Here is a 13,731-nt window from a genome sequence, read left to right on the forward strand (position 1 = left end):
GGCATATGTGTGTCCTAGGTGCACCCAGCATGCCTTACCCCCAGGAAACAGTCAATAAATGGTTATTGAATTTAGCGCATCCTTCTTCCCAATTGCTGAGGTTTAATCTATCCCTGATCCAGAATATCTATTAACTTTGCAGCATCACTAAGCCTTAAAAAAAATCCATTTGTGGACGTGTTTAAAGACTTTACAGTAAATATTACTACCCCAATTAAGAGAAAGCTGCTGAAGGAAGCATGCCCATTCAACACACCAGTAGCCATTGGTAAAATGTAATTTAATTTAATTATTTAAATTTACATTGGTAATGTACAAGAGCATTTCTTTCAAACCACAGGTTAACACACACTAATAAGCAATGCTGTTAGAGGAGAAGGGCTCGGGGAAACTCAGCCATTTGAAACAAAAGCAAGGCACTCTCCAATAACAGCAGGTAGATACCCAATCTCCAGCCAAGGGTGGCTTCACACTGAGAGAGCACTCCCCTCAAGGGGAGGAATCACCTGCCTTAATGCTTGTCCTCCTCAGAGCTAGGGAGCCATCCACTCTGCTTACACTTGTGTGTCAACATTAAAAAAGAAATTGAACAGCTAGATGACTTGAGAGGCTCTCATAGTTGTGATAACTACGGAAGACGGAAGAACACTGGCTGTATCGTCTTTCCTTTGAGCACTAGTGTCTGGCCCTGTAACTAAAACAGCTCCATTATTTCTTCAAACCAGTAGACAGGATGCCTAGACAGTCCTTTCCCTTTAGTCTGATGGACTGACAAAAAGGAACAGCATTTCCTTAGAGCACTGAGCCGCCGTTTGGCTCTCCTTTTCGGACAGGACAAAAACAAGGATTAACTTTCGAATACTCAAGGTGCACAAGAAGGTTATGTATGCTCAGTACTTCTAATTTATTCAAATTCAATTTGAATTTGGTCTGAAGCGGTCCTGTGTGAAATGTTAGCTTTCCTGATATTTAATAATGTTTATTATGTTTGCATATAAGCTCAACAAATTAATGCCGAAGTACTATTTTATTCGAGGCTGTCTGCAGGTACAGTGTTAGTATGAGTGACTATGTTTGAGAGTCTACTTCCTATGGATGCAGTGAGTGGTGGGGGAAGGACTAAGCAAAGGTGAACGGGGTGTTCGTCTCCATTCTGTTGCAGCTGTTTGCCCTGCAATGGGCCCCAGTCTTCTCCGTCGTGAACTTCAGGAGATCTGATCAGTTGATGGGTCAGGCCCCTTCCAAGTCTGAGGTTCAAAATCCTAACATTCCAGGCCCTGCCATCTTGATAGAAAAGTAATATCTTCCATAAAATCTCACACAAAGTACACAATCAAATATCCGAGTGATTTGGGGGGGAAAAAGAGGAAAGGATATGATCTGTTATCTGCAGCTAACTGCAGAGATTATAATTACTTTGCAGCAATTAGGCAATTCATTTGGCATTTGTTTGATTGTATAATTTAATGACAATATAAACAACATAGTTTTGTTATTTTTTTTTAAAAAGACTAAAGCAAACATGATTTAAAGCTAACAAAAGCTACTGTGACATCAGTTTGACATTCAAAGTTTGATTCTTAGCAAAACGGCCAAAGGTATCTTGACTTGATACAGAGTATATAATATAAAGACTTTTAGACCTAAAAATCTTCAAACATTATTTGAATTTAGCAAAACATAAGCAAAATTTTCATATCAAAGTGCTAAACAGTGCTGCCTTAAAGGTCACTGCAAATGAAGGATAACATAAAGGCCTGGGAAGTGACGTCTATTGTACAAATGGTTAATAAAAAGACACATTATAAATATATATGTAACCTGCTATGTTTATATATATATGCTTATTTAATTTCTAACTGGTGTATCCAAGTCACCATGAACACCCCATTTGATTATTCTGTAACTCAGCCTCCAGGAGCTGGTGGTCTTGCAATAAATACAGGCAAAGCTATTACAATATAACGTGCATACAAATGTTCATACAAATAAGGACACTATGCAACAAATTATTTCATAATAATATGGTATCAACAGTAGAAACATATAAAAGGGGGCACAAACACGGAATGTTGAACCGCAACCCACTAATCTTTCTAGTCCTCACATTAATACTCATTAATACTATGGTTTTTCTTTTTTCTAAAAAAAAAAAAGATGATTCGCTTGCTTTCCAAAATTGTCTCTTTAACCAATAACAAAAATTAAATTTTATATGTGTATATATATAGGTGTATATATATATATATATATACATATATGTATATATAAATCCTTATCACCTCTGGTGCTTACCCTGTGTGACCCAGTTCCTACTCATTTGCATGTTCTCCTTAGGGGAAGCAAAAACTTGATGGATTCACCCAACACTCCTTGGGCTTCTGAATGGATGAACCAGAAGTTGGCTACAACCTTAGTAGGTCTAGAGAACTCTGTCCAGGTTGATAGAATATAACAAATGTAGTTGTACACAACCCATTTTATAACCTGACCCCCTTCAGGTCAGCTGGATAGTCATCAGGGGTCAAAGTCCATCAAGAGTGGCCTGCAAGTCTTAGGTGGGCCGCACCTCCGAAGGGTTCTACAGGGCAGGTGGATCAAGCCTTTGCTAGGAAAATGAGCGTGTCATTTGCTAACATGACTGCCTCCTTATTTTCATATAAAATAAGGGAGAGTTCACCAACAAGACTTAGTAAGACAGCACTTTAAAAAAATTGCACTTGTATATGGAAGCGAACAGCCATTATCATTTTGCTAAGTCTGATTTGTAGATAATCTTCCATTTTTTTGCCATTTGTTTTTGTTTTTATAAAGAAGAAGAAAGAAATGAAGAAAAAGGACTTTTCTGCCTTGCTTGCATGATGTATGTACCCTTGATACAGGAAGTATATCCCAAAGGGATCAGTCTTAAGACACAGTCTACCCTGGTGAGCAGCCCTCGGCTGGTCTTGTTTTGAAATACAAAGCAACTGTAATTGTATTCCCCAGAAAGAGTTTTGAAACAGTTGTATTATCCTTCCCCCACTTTCTGGGATAGCATCATCCAAAAGTGCCTTGTCAGCAATTTCTTAGAAAAGCCTCATGGACTATAGGCCCCCTCCCACCCCACCCACCAAAGCCTAAATATAAAACACAACCCCAACACAATACTCTGCAAGGTTTCTGGCTTTAGGTTGTAAGGAAAGGTACCAGAAAAAAAAAAGTCTTTGCTTTCTATGGAAGCTGCTTTTCCCCTGAAGGAAGGATGGAGTGGCGGGTGTTCAAATCCATCCTTTAGCTAGCTCAGTGATCAATTGCCAGCAGAGCAAGGGGTTCCCTGCTCAGAAAGGCAGGGTATCAAGGAAGAGCTTGTCGATGATCGAAGGTGGGGCCACCAAGTCCTCCAGCTTCAGATAGAAGATGCGCTGGAGGCCCTGGGTACAGATCTTCCTCAGTTCCACCAGTGCACGGAGGACCTTGGGCTCCGTGGGCTCGAGGGCCTGCCCCTTCCTCAGGTGGTCCTTTAAGCTGCTCATGATCTTGCTGCATAGCTCCTCCACTCTCTTTGGTTCTTTTAACCCATGTCGCTCTGCAGAAGGACAGAGGAGGGTTAAGTTTTGGGGGGCAGGTCAAAAGGCTCTAAAGGTCAAGCTCTTTCTCCTTTTCTGCCAGATGGGGTAAGCAGGCATTGTACAAGCAGAGTGCCCTCTGCGGACTGGGGTGGCAGATCATCTAGCAGCTCTGCCAGGACCTGCTTTGGATTCCCAGGGGCTGCCAGGTGTGGTGGCACATGCTTATAATTCCAGCACTGGAGAGGCAGGAATGGGAATATCCCTGAGGCCTTCTGGCCAGCGGTCTTGCCTCTTTGGCTTGGCACAGGAAAACGAATGGATGTTTCTGTCCTGAAGCGGGAAGGAGCCACCGATGTGCGCCCCTCAATGCCAGATCCTATGTTCCCACGCTAGCTGGTTTTGGGAAAAGTCAGCCTTCCTTCCCTGTTTTGTTTCTTCCCCTAGACCTATGCCTGGTAACTCTACTATGAGACACACAGAGGCAGAGAAAGAAAATTCACAGCAGAGAGGGGGAAGGGTGAGAAGACAAGGAGCAGGCATCTATCAAGATTCAGAGAGTACCCCTTAATTCCACAAAGCTACACAGAAAAGTATTCCCACGTTGACCATTGGGATCTTTGTGATAAGGTTAGCGATGTTCTCCACCCCATGGTTGCAGCAAGCTGGTCTTGGAAGCCCATCTTCCAGGCAGAGTCTGATCTCTGGCTATGAGATGATATATCATATCATGATAACACAGGAGCCCAACATCCCATACACGCGACTTTGCTGTCACAGCCTGTGCAAAGCAGAACCTCATTTCTAAGGGAAGAGTGGGGTCTCTTTTATCCCAGTTTCCCTCTATTTGTATATTTATATCTAAACACCATGTTGGTTTGTGTGTGTGTGTGTGTGTGTGTGTGTGTGTGTGTGTGTGTGTGTGTGAGAGAGAGAGAGAGAGAGAGAGAGAGAGAGAGCGAGAGCGAGCATGCGCACCCATCCATGTGTCTTCCTTAAATAAAACTGCGCTTTTTGAGCGGGTAGGTGTCCTTCTAACAGTAGTTCCTAATTTCTTCTCTATGTAGTTGTTTTAGTCACAAGTTTTGCTAGAAAAAGCTGTTTGTTTCCCTGAAGCAAAAGCTAAAGAAAACAAGAACCCAGGCATTTTTCTTTCTTGTCCCAAATAAATGAGGCCTGCGGACCAGGAAACCTGCATCTTCAGTGTGGCTAGGGTCTGTGACTTGGGCAAGTACTTTCCTCAGTAGGGCCTTACTAAGGGAGAAGGGTGGAGTTAAGGGGCCCTAAGACCCCTTCCAGAGCTGATGGGTTAAGATGTAATTACATACATCAGAGAACTCACTCCTAGTGCCTCAGTGGATTGGACTGTGGCTTGCAGGTTTCTGGTCTAATGAGTGTTCTATAGAGAAAGAAGCCTGGGATTTGGATCTGAATCCAGTTTTGACTCTGCCCTTTACCCCGTGACCCAATTTCTTCAAGACTCAATGTCTTCCTAGGAAAATGGGAATTACAGGGTGGAAAATGCGTGAGTCTGGGTCCTACCCTTCCTGTTCATCTTCAGCATTTCACAATGAATTGGCAGGAAAGTGTGATCGTCTATATAAATGCCCTTCAACTACGACGGTGTGACAGAGGCCACCTGAAGAGTGCAACACCCTGGGACAGTCAGCACCTGAGACAACGGCTGAGGCTTGGTGAGCAGGACACAGCTAGAAGACAAAACAGAGAACGGAACCCCACACCCCCAAGCTTTGCAGCTCTCGACTCTGCTGGCCCTAGGAAAGTATTAGCTGGTTAGCCAGGTGCAAACCTCCCCACTAAATGCATGGCCCCTGTGCTTCAAGCTCAGAAGAAACACTGAAAGGGAACCTTGAGGAGTCCTGCTTACAGAGGTTTTCTGCTGAAAGTCTTATTTCCTCGCCCCAAAGCATAGAACCAGGTGGGAAACTTGGCAGTAAGTGTCAAGAGATATAAAACATTCATAGCCTCTGACCAAGCTACCCCATTCTTGGGAATTTATCCAAAGAAGTCAACTGGAAACAACAATAACCTTATATGTATGAAATTATTAGGTGCAGCATTCATCTATTATCGCCCCACACCTAAGAAACCAAACAAAGGAAACACTGGGAGGGATACAGAGTTAGAGAACAGGGGAACTGCTGAGAAAATAAATAATGGTACGTCCATGCAGTAGGAGATCCTAACACTGCTGGGGATAAGGATGAAGATTACTGAGCAAGATGGGGAAAATATAAATAACATTAAATGAGAAAGAGAATTTAAAATAGTGTTGTGATTGCATCTATGCCAAGACAATACTACATATCTGGGGTTGACGAGATGGCTGAGTAGGTAAAGGTATTTGGTGCCACCCCAATGGCCTGAGTGTAGTCTGTGGTCTCCACACGGTAGAAGGAGAGAAATGGATTCCCCTATGTTGTGTTCTTGACCTCCACAAATGCACTGTGGAATGTGCACGCATGCACACATACACACAAAATAAATGAGGGTACAATTCTTTTCTTCACATAAAGGATGAGAAGAAATGAAATGTGAACATATTCATGAGATAACTGGATGGCTCTTTTACCTATTTCTTTTAAAATTTCTGGTTAGTGCTATTTGGAGAATAATGTTAAAATAGAGCAAGGTGGGAGATGGTCCTTCATGAAGCTCTGTCGTATGTGTCACATGGCCAAGCACTAACTTGCTGATATGAAATTCTATTAGCCCTGAGCTATGTGAAATCTGATTTACAAGCTCAGGAGAGGAGGTGTCTCTCACAATCAAATGCCAGTCCATTAATTGAGGCTTTCCCATCCTTCCAGGACCTCCTGTCTCACAGAACATCCAAGATCCCACACTCATTATCAGGATGAAGAAGCTAAGCAATTTGTCCAGTGTGATGCGGGAGGGGGCGTCAATTGATTGTGGGTCCTTAGAGCCAGACTTTCTCATGGCCAAACTCACAGACGGGCATGGAGTTTTCTCTGCTCTCCAGCCGGTTGCGGCTGCTCAATAACTATGGCAACCATTATTTATTCAGCGAATTGAAGTGGAGATCGATACCTCCTGCCAGCTGGATCAACCGGCCTGGAATTCCTTGAGGAATTCGTAGACACTCCTGTTAGGAGCCAAAGGCACCTCACTCCTTTCTTGCTGTAAACACTCAGAGCCTTTGGCTTCTTCAGTTTTCTGGAGGAGCTAAGATAAAATTCAGACTCTGTGCATACCGGCAGCCAGCAAGGTTCTCAGATCACCAGGGAGTTGCCAAGAGTCTGGAACCTTCTCAGCAATTTAACATTTCTTAAAATTCTAATCACTGACATTTAGATGAAGGGACACCCTCCCCCTGCTCCTTTGCAAATTGGCAAACAGCTGCAGAGCTGAAATGCAGAGTTCATAAATACAGAGGGGGAGGAGCCAGATATTTGGGTTTTCTCCTTTCCTAGAGAATCATGCATAGAAGAATAAGCTTTTTCTGGGCAGGAGGGATGAGATTTAGTGGTGGAGTACTCCCCGAGCATGTGTGATGCACATGGTCGTATACTCAGCAATGGAAAAAAATTACTCCCCGTGATTTGACCCATCAAGTTTTTTGCACTGAATTTATACAATATTCATCCTGACTTTCAGTATTTTAACTCAAGCATTATATTTTCAAGACGTCAAAACAGAGTTCATAGTCACGGTGCAGTATTAGACATGAGTCACAAACATTGTATATGTACACTGGAAGGGCTTGTGACTTGCTCTGTTTAAATTCTCACCTAAGAGAGGACTGTCCACCACAAGGCACTACAACACCAGAGTCAGATTCCAGCTAGATAGGCAGGTCAGTCATTTCAACCTCTGATAAAATTCATCTAATAGCCCTAACTTATACTCTTTTACTTAGATTACTTTAAGAGACAGAAAGAGATGAATGATCTGTTATCTTTAATTACTACGTAAGAAGATTCAAAGAATGAAGCCAATTGCCTACAGTTGAAAGTCAAACGTGGCCAGTTTCTTTCAAACCAAACCAGAGAGAACTTTGCTCACAGCCGCTATCTGCCTTTGACTGCCTCTAATGGTTAGAAAGTTTCTCCTCCTTCCGATCTGAACTGCCCTTCCTTCAGCGTCCTCCTGCTTTCTGTGTATCTAATTAACTAATGGCTCATTACTTTTTCCAATAGATGTTTATTAACTATCTACTCTGTGGCTAGATATGTGTTCAGTGCTTTGGACAGATGGGTCAGAGCAGGGGAGAAAGTAGCACACTCTACCCAGTGGGAAGTTCTCATCTAAAGACAAGTTTGGGTTCCTATGCCTGTTAGTTATCCATGTCACATGGCTCTGCTGGGCAGGAAGGAGGCAGGAGGGAGTTGGAGGTCAAGAGGAGGTAGGAGCAGAGAAAGGAGGAGGGGAGGGGGAGAAGTAGAGGGGAGAAGAGGGAGTGGGTGGGGTTTAATGAGTAAAATAACTTAAGTCTATGCTCAGGGTCTTCCCCATTCAGGTAGTTACGATCCACCCATCATCTCAGATCGAATATTTTGCCAAGGAAGCTTCCTTCTTGTCGTCTATCCAGGTCAGATTCTCTTATATATAATACAGGATCCTTTCCCTTCCCAGGACAGGCAAGTTTGAAATCTGATTGCCTGCCTCTTTCATTAGATTTAAGCTCCTTAGAGAAAATGCCCTAGATTTGCTCACTGTGGTCCCATCTCCTGCACCAAGCCTAGCACATCAGGGACACCTAATATGCATCTGATAGACGGATCTGTAAGACAGACCAAAGTCCCTCAGAGATGATTAAGTGGACACTAACTGTGGAAGTTGCTCGGGTGCATAGGATGAGTCGGGAGTTGTTAAGATGCTTCCAACAGCAAAGAACTTGAACTCTCAGACTTAGCCTGCAGGAGCGCCCCCTCCGAACCTCTCTGCTCTGTCAGCCCTTATCTGGGTGATTTGGGTCTGTTTCCAGGCTTGTGAGAGAGGGCTAACATGGCAGTTGCCTCTTGTCTTGCTGTGAGAATTAAGTGATCTTTACATGCAGAGTACTTGGAATAATGCCAGGCGCATAGTAGGTGCTCAATAAGTACTTGGGGCTACTCTCCGTATTTATAACCCAATTCATTACCCTCCACGTCAGCCATGGCTCTGAGTTTATCTGCACGGAAATCTTTCCCCAAACTCTCCTAGGGACCCCTTCTTGGGGGTGGGGCCTATTAATTTAATCTATCCCAGTAACTTTAGAGACTCTCTGTGTGGTGTTCCTTGTATCTGTGTTCGTCTCTCAACTCCAACTTCCTCTGGAGAAGATCTCTGCTATCTGCTGCCTATGTTGCTTTAATTGCTTTTGACTGGCTTCCTTGCTGTGCTCCATCCCAGGTGCTTCTAAATTCATGAAACAACATTAGGACCATGCATGTAAAGTTCTTGGCACAGCGCCATGTACTGGCTAAAAAAAAAAAGAGCTATTATTAATATCAAAGGATCCCTATTACCAATAGGTTCCATCGTTCCTCAAAGAATGGCTCATACCCCAGCAGCATCAACATAAGCTAGGAGCCCATGAGAAAGACAAAACTTTGGGTCCTGTCCCAGGTCCACACAACTAGAACATGCAACACTATGTCCCATGAGCCGGTGGAGAAGATCAACCCTAGACAGTCCTTGTTCCCTCAGAGCTGCTGGCCGGCATCTCTACCCTGGGTTCACCTAGTCTCTGTACACTTCTCTTCCCAAGACAGCTTATTATAATTTCACATAGTTTCGCCTGTGAGAACTCTCTCCCAAGGGAGTTTATCCCAACCTCCAAGAGTTCTGTCTTAGCTTCTTATTTTGAGTTCACTTTTGCTGTTTTTTTTTTTTTTTCAGTTCTCATGTCTCTGCCTGTTGGCTGATAAAAGAAGCACCGGGATCTCTTCCTCAGAGCAGAAAGCAGTGGGGGAAGAGATGGGCAGTATTCCGCAGTAGGCTATGCCCTCCCTCAGCCAGCTTTTGGAGCGGGGTCTTGTGGCACTGGCCAACTTAGAGATAACACAGTAGCAGCCAACAAGGAAGGGAAACTGGACAGTTACTGGAACAGCCAACATCCAGCGGGTCTTCCTGCTCCAAGCCTCACCTCTCTCTAGGGAGTCCTGCTGCCGCCATTTGACGTGTCACGTGATATGTCACGAGTCCTTGACTGACTGGTGGGCCGTCCCAGAACCCACACTGGCTAGGAAGCCACGTGTCAGGTTGAGGCGACCAAGTGCTTGTCTGCCTTTGAGTTGCTATCTGTCTCTCCAAAACCATGACTCTTGAAGGAAAAGGGACTAGGCACCTGGCGTGTGGTAGCTGCGCCACAGACAGCGACTGAGTTCATCTCAGTTGAACTTAGGCAGCCCTTGAGATGTCAGACTCTTTCCTAATAACAACGGCAGGCTAAAAATAATTTAGGCTTTCCTAATTTGAGAGATTTACTGATATTTACAAGCCATTTATTCAACTAATATTGGTCATGTGCCAGACACTAAGGACATTTTAAAGATGAATGAGATCCTCCTTGCCCTAAGACTTTGGTATGGGTACCAATGTATATTCCAGGTGCCTAGAATGAGCCTCAGAAGGAAATCTGTGTGTGTGTATGTGTGTGTGTGTTCTTATGTGCTTGTATGTATGTGGGCGCATGTGTACATATGTATGTGGAGGCTATATCACTCTGGATCTTAATTTTAGAGCCCGAGTCTCTGAATGAATCTAGAACTCTCTATTCTGATAGGCTGACTAGCTAATGAGCTCCAGGGATCTCTCTCTCTCTCTCTCTCTCTCTCTCTCTCTCTCTCTCTCTCCTTCTTCCCATTGCTGGAGTTGCATGGGTGCTGGTGACTGAACTCAGGTCCTCATGCTTGCACTGAGCCCTTTCCCTCTGGGCTATCTCCCCAGGCTCAGTAAATATAATCCCATTGACATGAGCTGAACGATGAAACACGTGCCACCACAGAAAACTGGGACCTGACAAATGGTCACAATCAGTACATGGCGTGGCAGAGGGACGAAAAAGGAACTCCCTTACAGTTTCTCCCACCACTGCTTTGTCTGAGGGAAAGCATGCATGTACCATTGCATAGTCAAAGATTGAAGGAAATTAAGCCACGATATTGGCATCACTGCCCTGCTTTTGTGAAGCCCCTAAGAAGGCATAAACAAGTGTATCATATATATGCAATTGTATGGAAGCTAAATCCATTCATAGATTCTGAGAACAGTTAGCTCTGCCTGGAAAACAACATTTAGGATAATAATAATAGTAAAGGGTTGGATGATTTTTTCCTCCTTTGTAGAGCTACACACTAGTTTATTCTTTATAAGAAACATACAAATACACGTTATTGTCTGTGTGGTATTACTGTGCTCCTATTCGTGCTGAAGTCTCACACTCAATGTGACAGTATTGGGAGGGGGTGCTTGGAAGGGGTGTCCAGAAGTGCTAGACAGGAATTTCTATTGTCTATAAATTACTCGTATGGTTTTTTTCGTTATAGCAACCTAAATGGTCTAAGACCTTACCTCTGTGAGTAAAGAAAACACTGGTTTTCAGAAAAGATGAGGGATTGCCCAAAACCATGCAGCTAAGAAGTGGCTAGATAAAGACTTGAACGCGGCTCTCCAATCTCCAGATCCTGAAACTGACCCCTTTCTTTTCCAAACTATATTATTCTGCCAAATTTCACCCGTTTTTGCCTTTGCCACGTGGCTTCACAGCCATATCTGATGAAAATTCAGAATGGCCAGGTATTCAAAGTAAGCAAATGAGCTCTGGAAAGGCAGGTGGAGGGATCGGCCAACTATTGATCCCGCCATGTCCCCTAGATCTGCCTTTCTTCCTCCTCTGTCTTAGAGGCCATGTTCTAAGGAGACCAGGAAAAACATAAGAGAAAGGAATCATTGTATTACCTGTCAGAAAACTTGAGTCTGGAAAGGAATGCCTTGGGGAATTTAAAAAAAAAATCCATTTGGGTATCAAAATTTCCTCCACAGCCTAACTCTAAAGAACCTGTTCGAGCACATTTCCTTATCAATCACGAGATGGGAAATAAAAGCTTACAGTCCAAGGTTAATTCATAGTCTGAGGCCACAAAGTAAATATCTCAAGGAACGAGTTTCCCTCACAATCCTTTACCTTTCCCAGAGCTCAGAGAATGCACTCAAGCTGTTGCCTTCAGAGGCAGTGAAACTGTGTCGCAGAGGGGACTCTACCTTTGCCTGGGTGCTTGCTCCAGAACATATGGCCATTTGGAACCATAGCCTGGGCTCTGTGAAATGTTCTCATCTTTCTGCTCAGTCGTGTATGTGATTAAATGCAGGAAGAAAAGAATCTGGCCATCCACGATTTCCCCACAACTGTACTGGGGTGATTCACGGTCACGCCCTGGACCTCTGGTTCCCATGATTTGGAATACTCTTTATGTCTAGATGCTACTGCTTTGGGAAGTCATTCATGACCAGAACCCCTAGTGTTCTTAAATCCCCAAAATGCAGCAATTACCCAGATGTCCTCTGCACTGACTTTGTCCCTTTAAGAACCTACGCACTGCCAGGCATGATACCACACACCTTTAATCCCAGTACTCAGGAGGTGGAGGCAGGCGGATCTCTGTGAGATTGCCAGATCTCTCTGTGAGGCCAGCCTGGTCTACATAGTGAGTTCCAGAACAGCCAGGATGACATAGTGAGACACTGTCTCAAATAACCAAACCAAAACAAATCAAACCAAAACAAAAGAACCTAAACACTAACCACCATGCATAGAGCTCCTTAGCTTCTATCTTGGTAGATTACAAATGTCCTGAGAGAAGGATGCACGCCCAGTTCATCTTCTCTTTCCCACACACTGACAGTCTGGTATGGAGAGGCCCCAATACCTAGATATTTATCAAATAATTCTACAGTTAAGTTCTGATGGAGGACTGTAGACAGATAGCAATACATTGCACCCCATTAGTGGCAAAGAAGCAAAGCCTTCCCGTTGCTCTAGGAATTTGACATTGGCAAGAGACAATGGTTAGGGTAGGTGAACTGGGGACCCAGAAAACCGCAACTGTGGGGGACACTCTGTTACTGTAGGAAAGGAGAATGATCAGAAAGAAATTGTTTCCTGTCCCGTCTCACCACTCAGGATTTGATGAAGGGGATTAGAGAGAAGGGGAGGAAGAAGAAAAATAAATCAGAGGGAGATATCCATGTTTGGATAAACTATCCAATTCCTGAAGCCGTCTTCTGGAAGCCACGCTGGCTAATGGTCTAAAATCTTTTCCCTTTCCCTAGTTCCTCTCTGGTTTCAGAACAGACAGTTCTTTGGACGAATATTCTCATTCCTAGGCTTCATCTGATGAACCACCACCACTCTTTCTGATTATGAGGCTTCCTGAGATGCCCAAGCTCTTGGGAATGCACACTCAAATGATCCTGGATATTCGCAGCAGTGGGCATTGCTTTCTAGGCATTTTTCTTCCCCTGTTGTCCAATACTTCCATGCAACCCAAACCCTCCCCAGATGCCAAATCCTAAGAGTTCTGTGAGATTTGAGGGCAAATTCTGCTTGTGTAATATAATATCTTCAGCATCTCTCACGGTTTGCTCTCTATACACTGGCGGGAAGAAAGGCAGGAACTGCAGTTACCCTGTGGGAAAGACCTACAGACAAACCTCTCAGCCCATTGCCAGTTTAACATAATTGCTTGGCAATCTCTGCCCTCCTTTGAGTCTCTCAAGTGTCTAAGAAAATAGTCACCAAACACACTATACTACCCTGCTCTGTTTGAGACAGACTGGCCTGGAACTCAGCATGTCGGACAAACTAGACTTGAACTCATGAGCCCCTTGTCTTAGTCTCCCGAGTGCAGGAATTATAGCTGTGAATCATCATGCCCAACTCTTAACTGCCGTATAAAGCTTCCAACTTTCTTCACAACAATGAGTTTCATTTCGCACTGGCCAAGGTTTCCAAAGGGAAGGACCCGTATGAGCCCAACTGGAGTGAACCCCTATCATCACCACTCCAAGGAGGAACATAAGTAGATCTAATGTCTGCCACGAACCCAGTTTGGCTACATCAGCAGCCTATTTTTTTTATTTTTTATTTTTGTAACCTACACTGCCACCCTATGGAATGGATGTTACCATCGCTATTGTGTGGATGGAGAAATAAAAG

The 13,731-nt window shown here is 43.9% G+C and overlaps 1 protein-coding gene across 1 annotated transcript in view; it reads right to left on the reverse strand.

The window, feature by feature from the left end:
* Positions 1 to 269: 269 nt before the first annotated feature.
* Positions 270 to 13,731, reverse strand: part of Nr4a3 (nuclear receptor subfamily 4 group A member 3) — a 41,447-nt gene continuing 27,985 nt past the window's right edge. Inside the window, exon 8 of the mRNA XM_075967251.1 lies at positions 270 to 3,568. Coding sequence (XP_075823366.1) covers positions 3,321 to 3,568 — 248 coding nt within the window. The 3' untranslated portion in view covers positions 270 to 3,320. The remainder of the gene's footprint in view (positions 3,569 to 13,731) is intronic.

The sequence above is a fragment of the Microtus pennsylvanicus genome, chromosome 3 (assembly GCF_037038515.1).
Source record: "Microtus pennsylvanicus isolate mMicPen1 chromosome 3, mMicPen1.hap1, whole genome shotgun sequence".
Classification (NCBI taxonomy): domain Eukaryota; kingdom Metazoa; phylum Chordata; class Mammalia; order Rodentia; family Cricetidae; genus Microtus; species Microtus pennsylvanicus.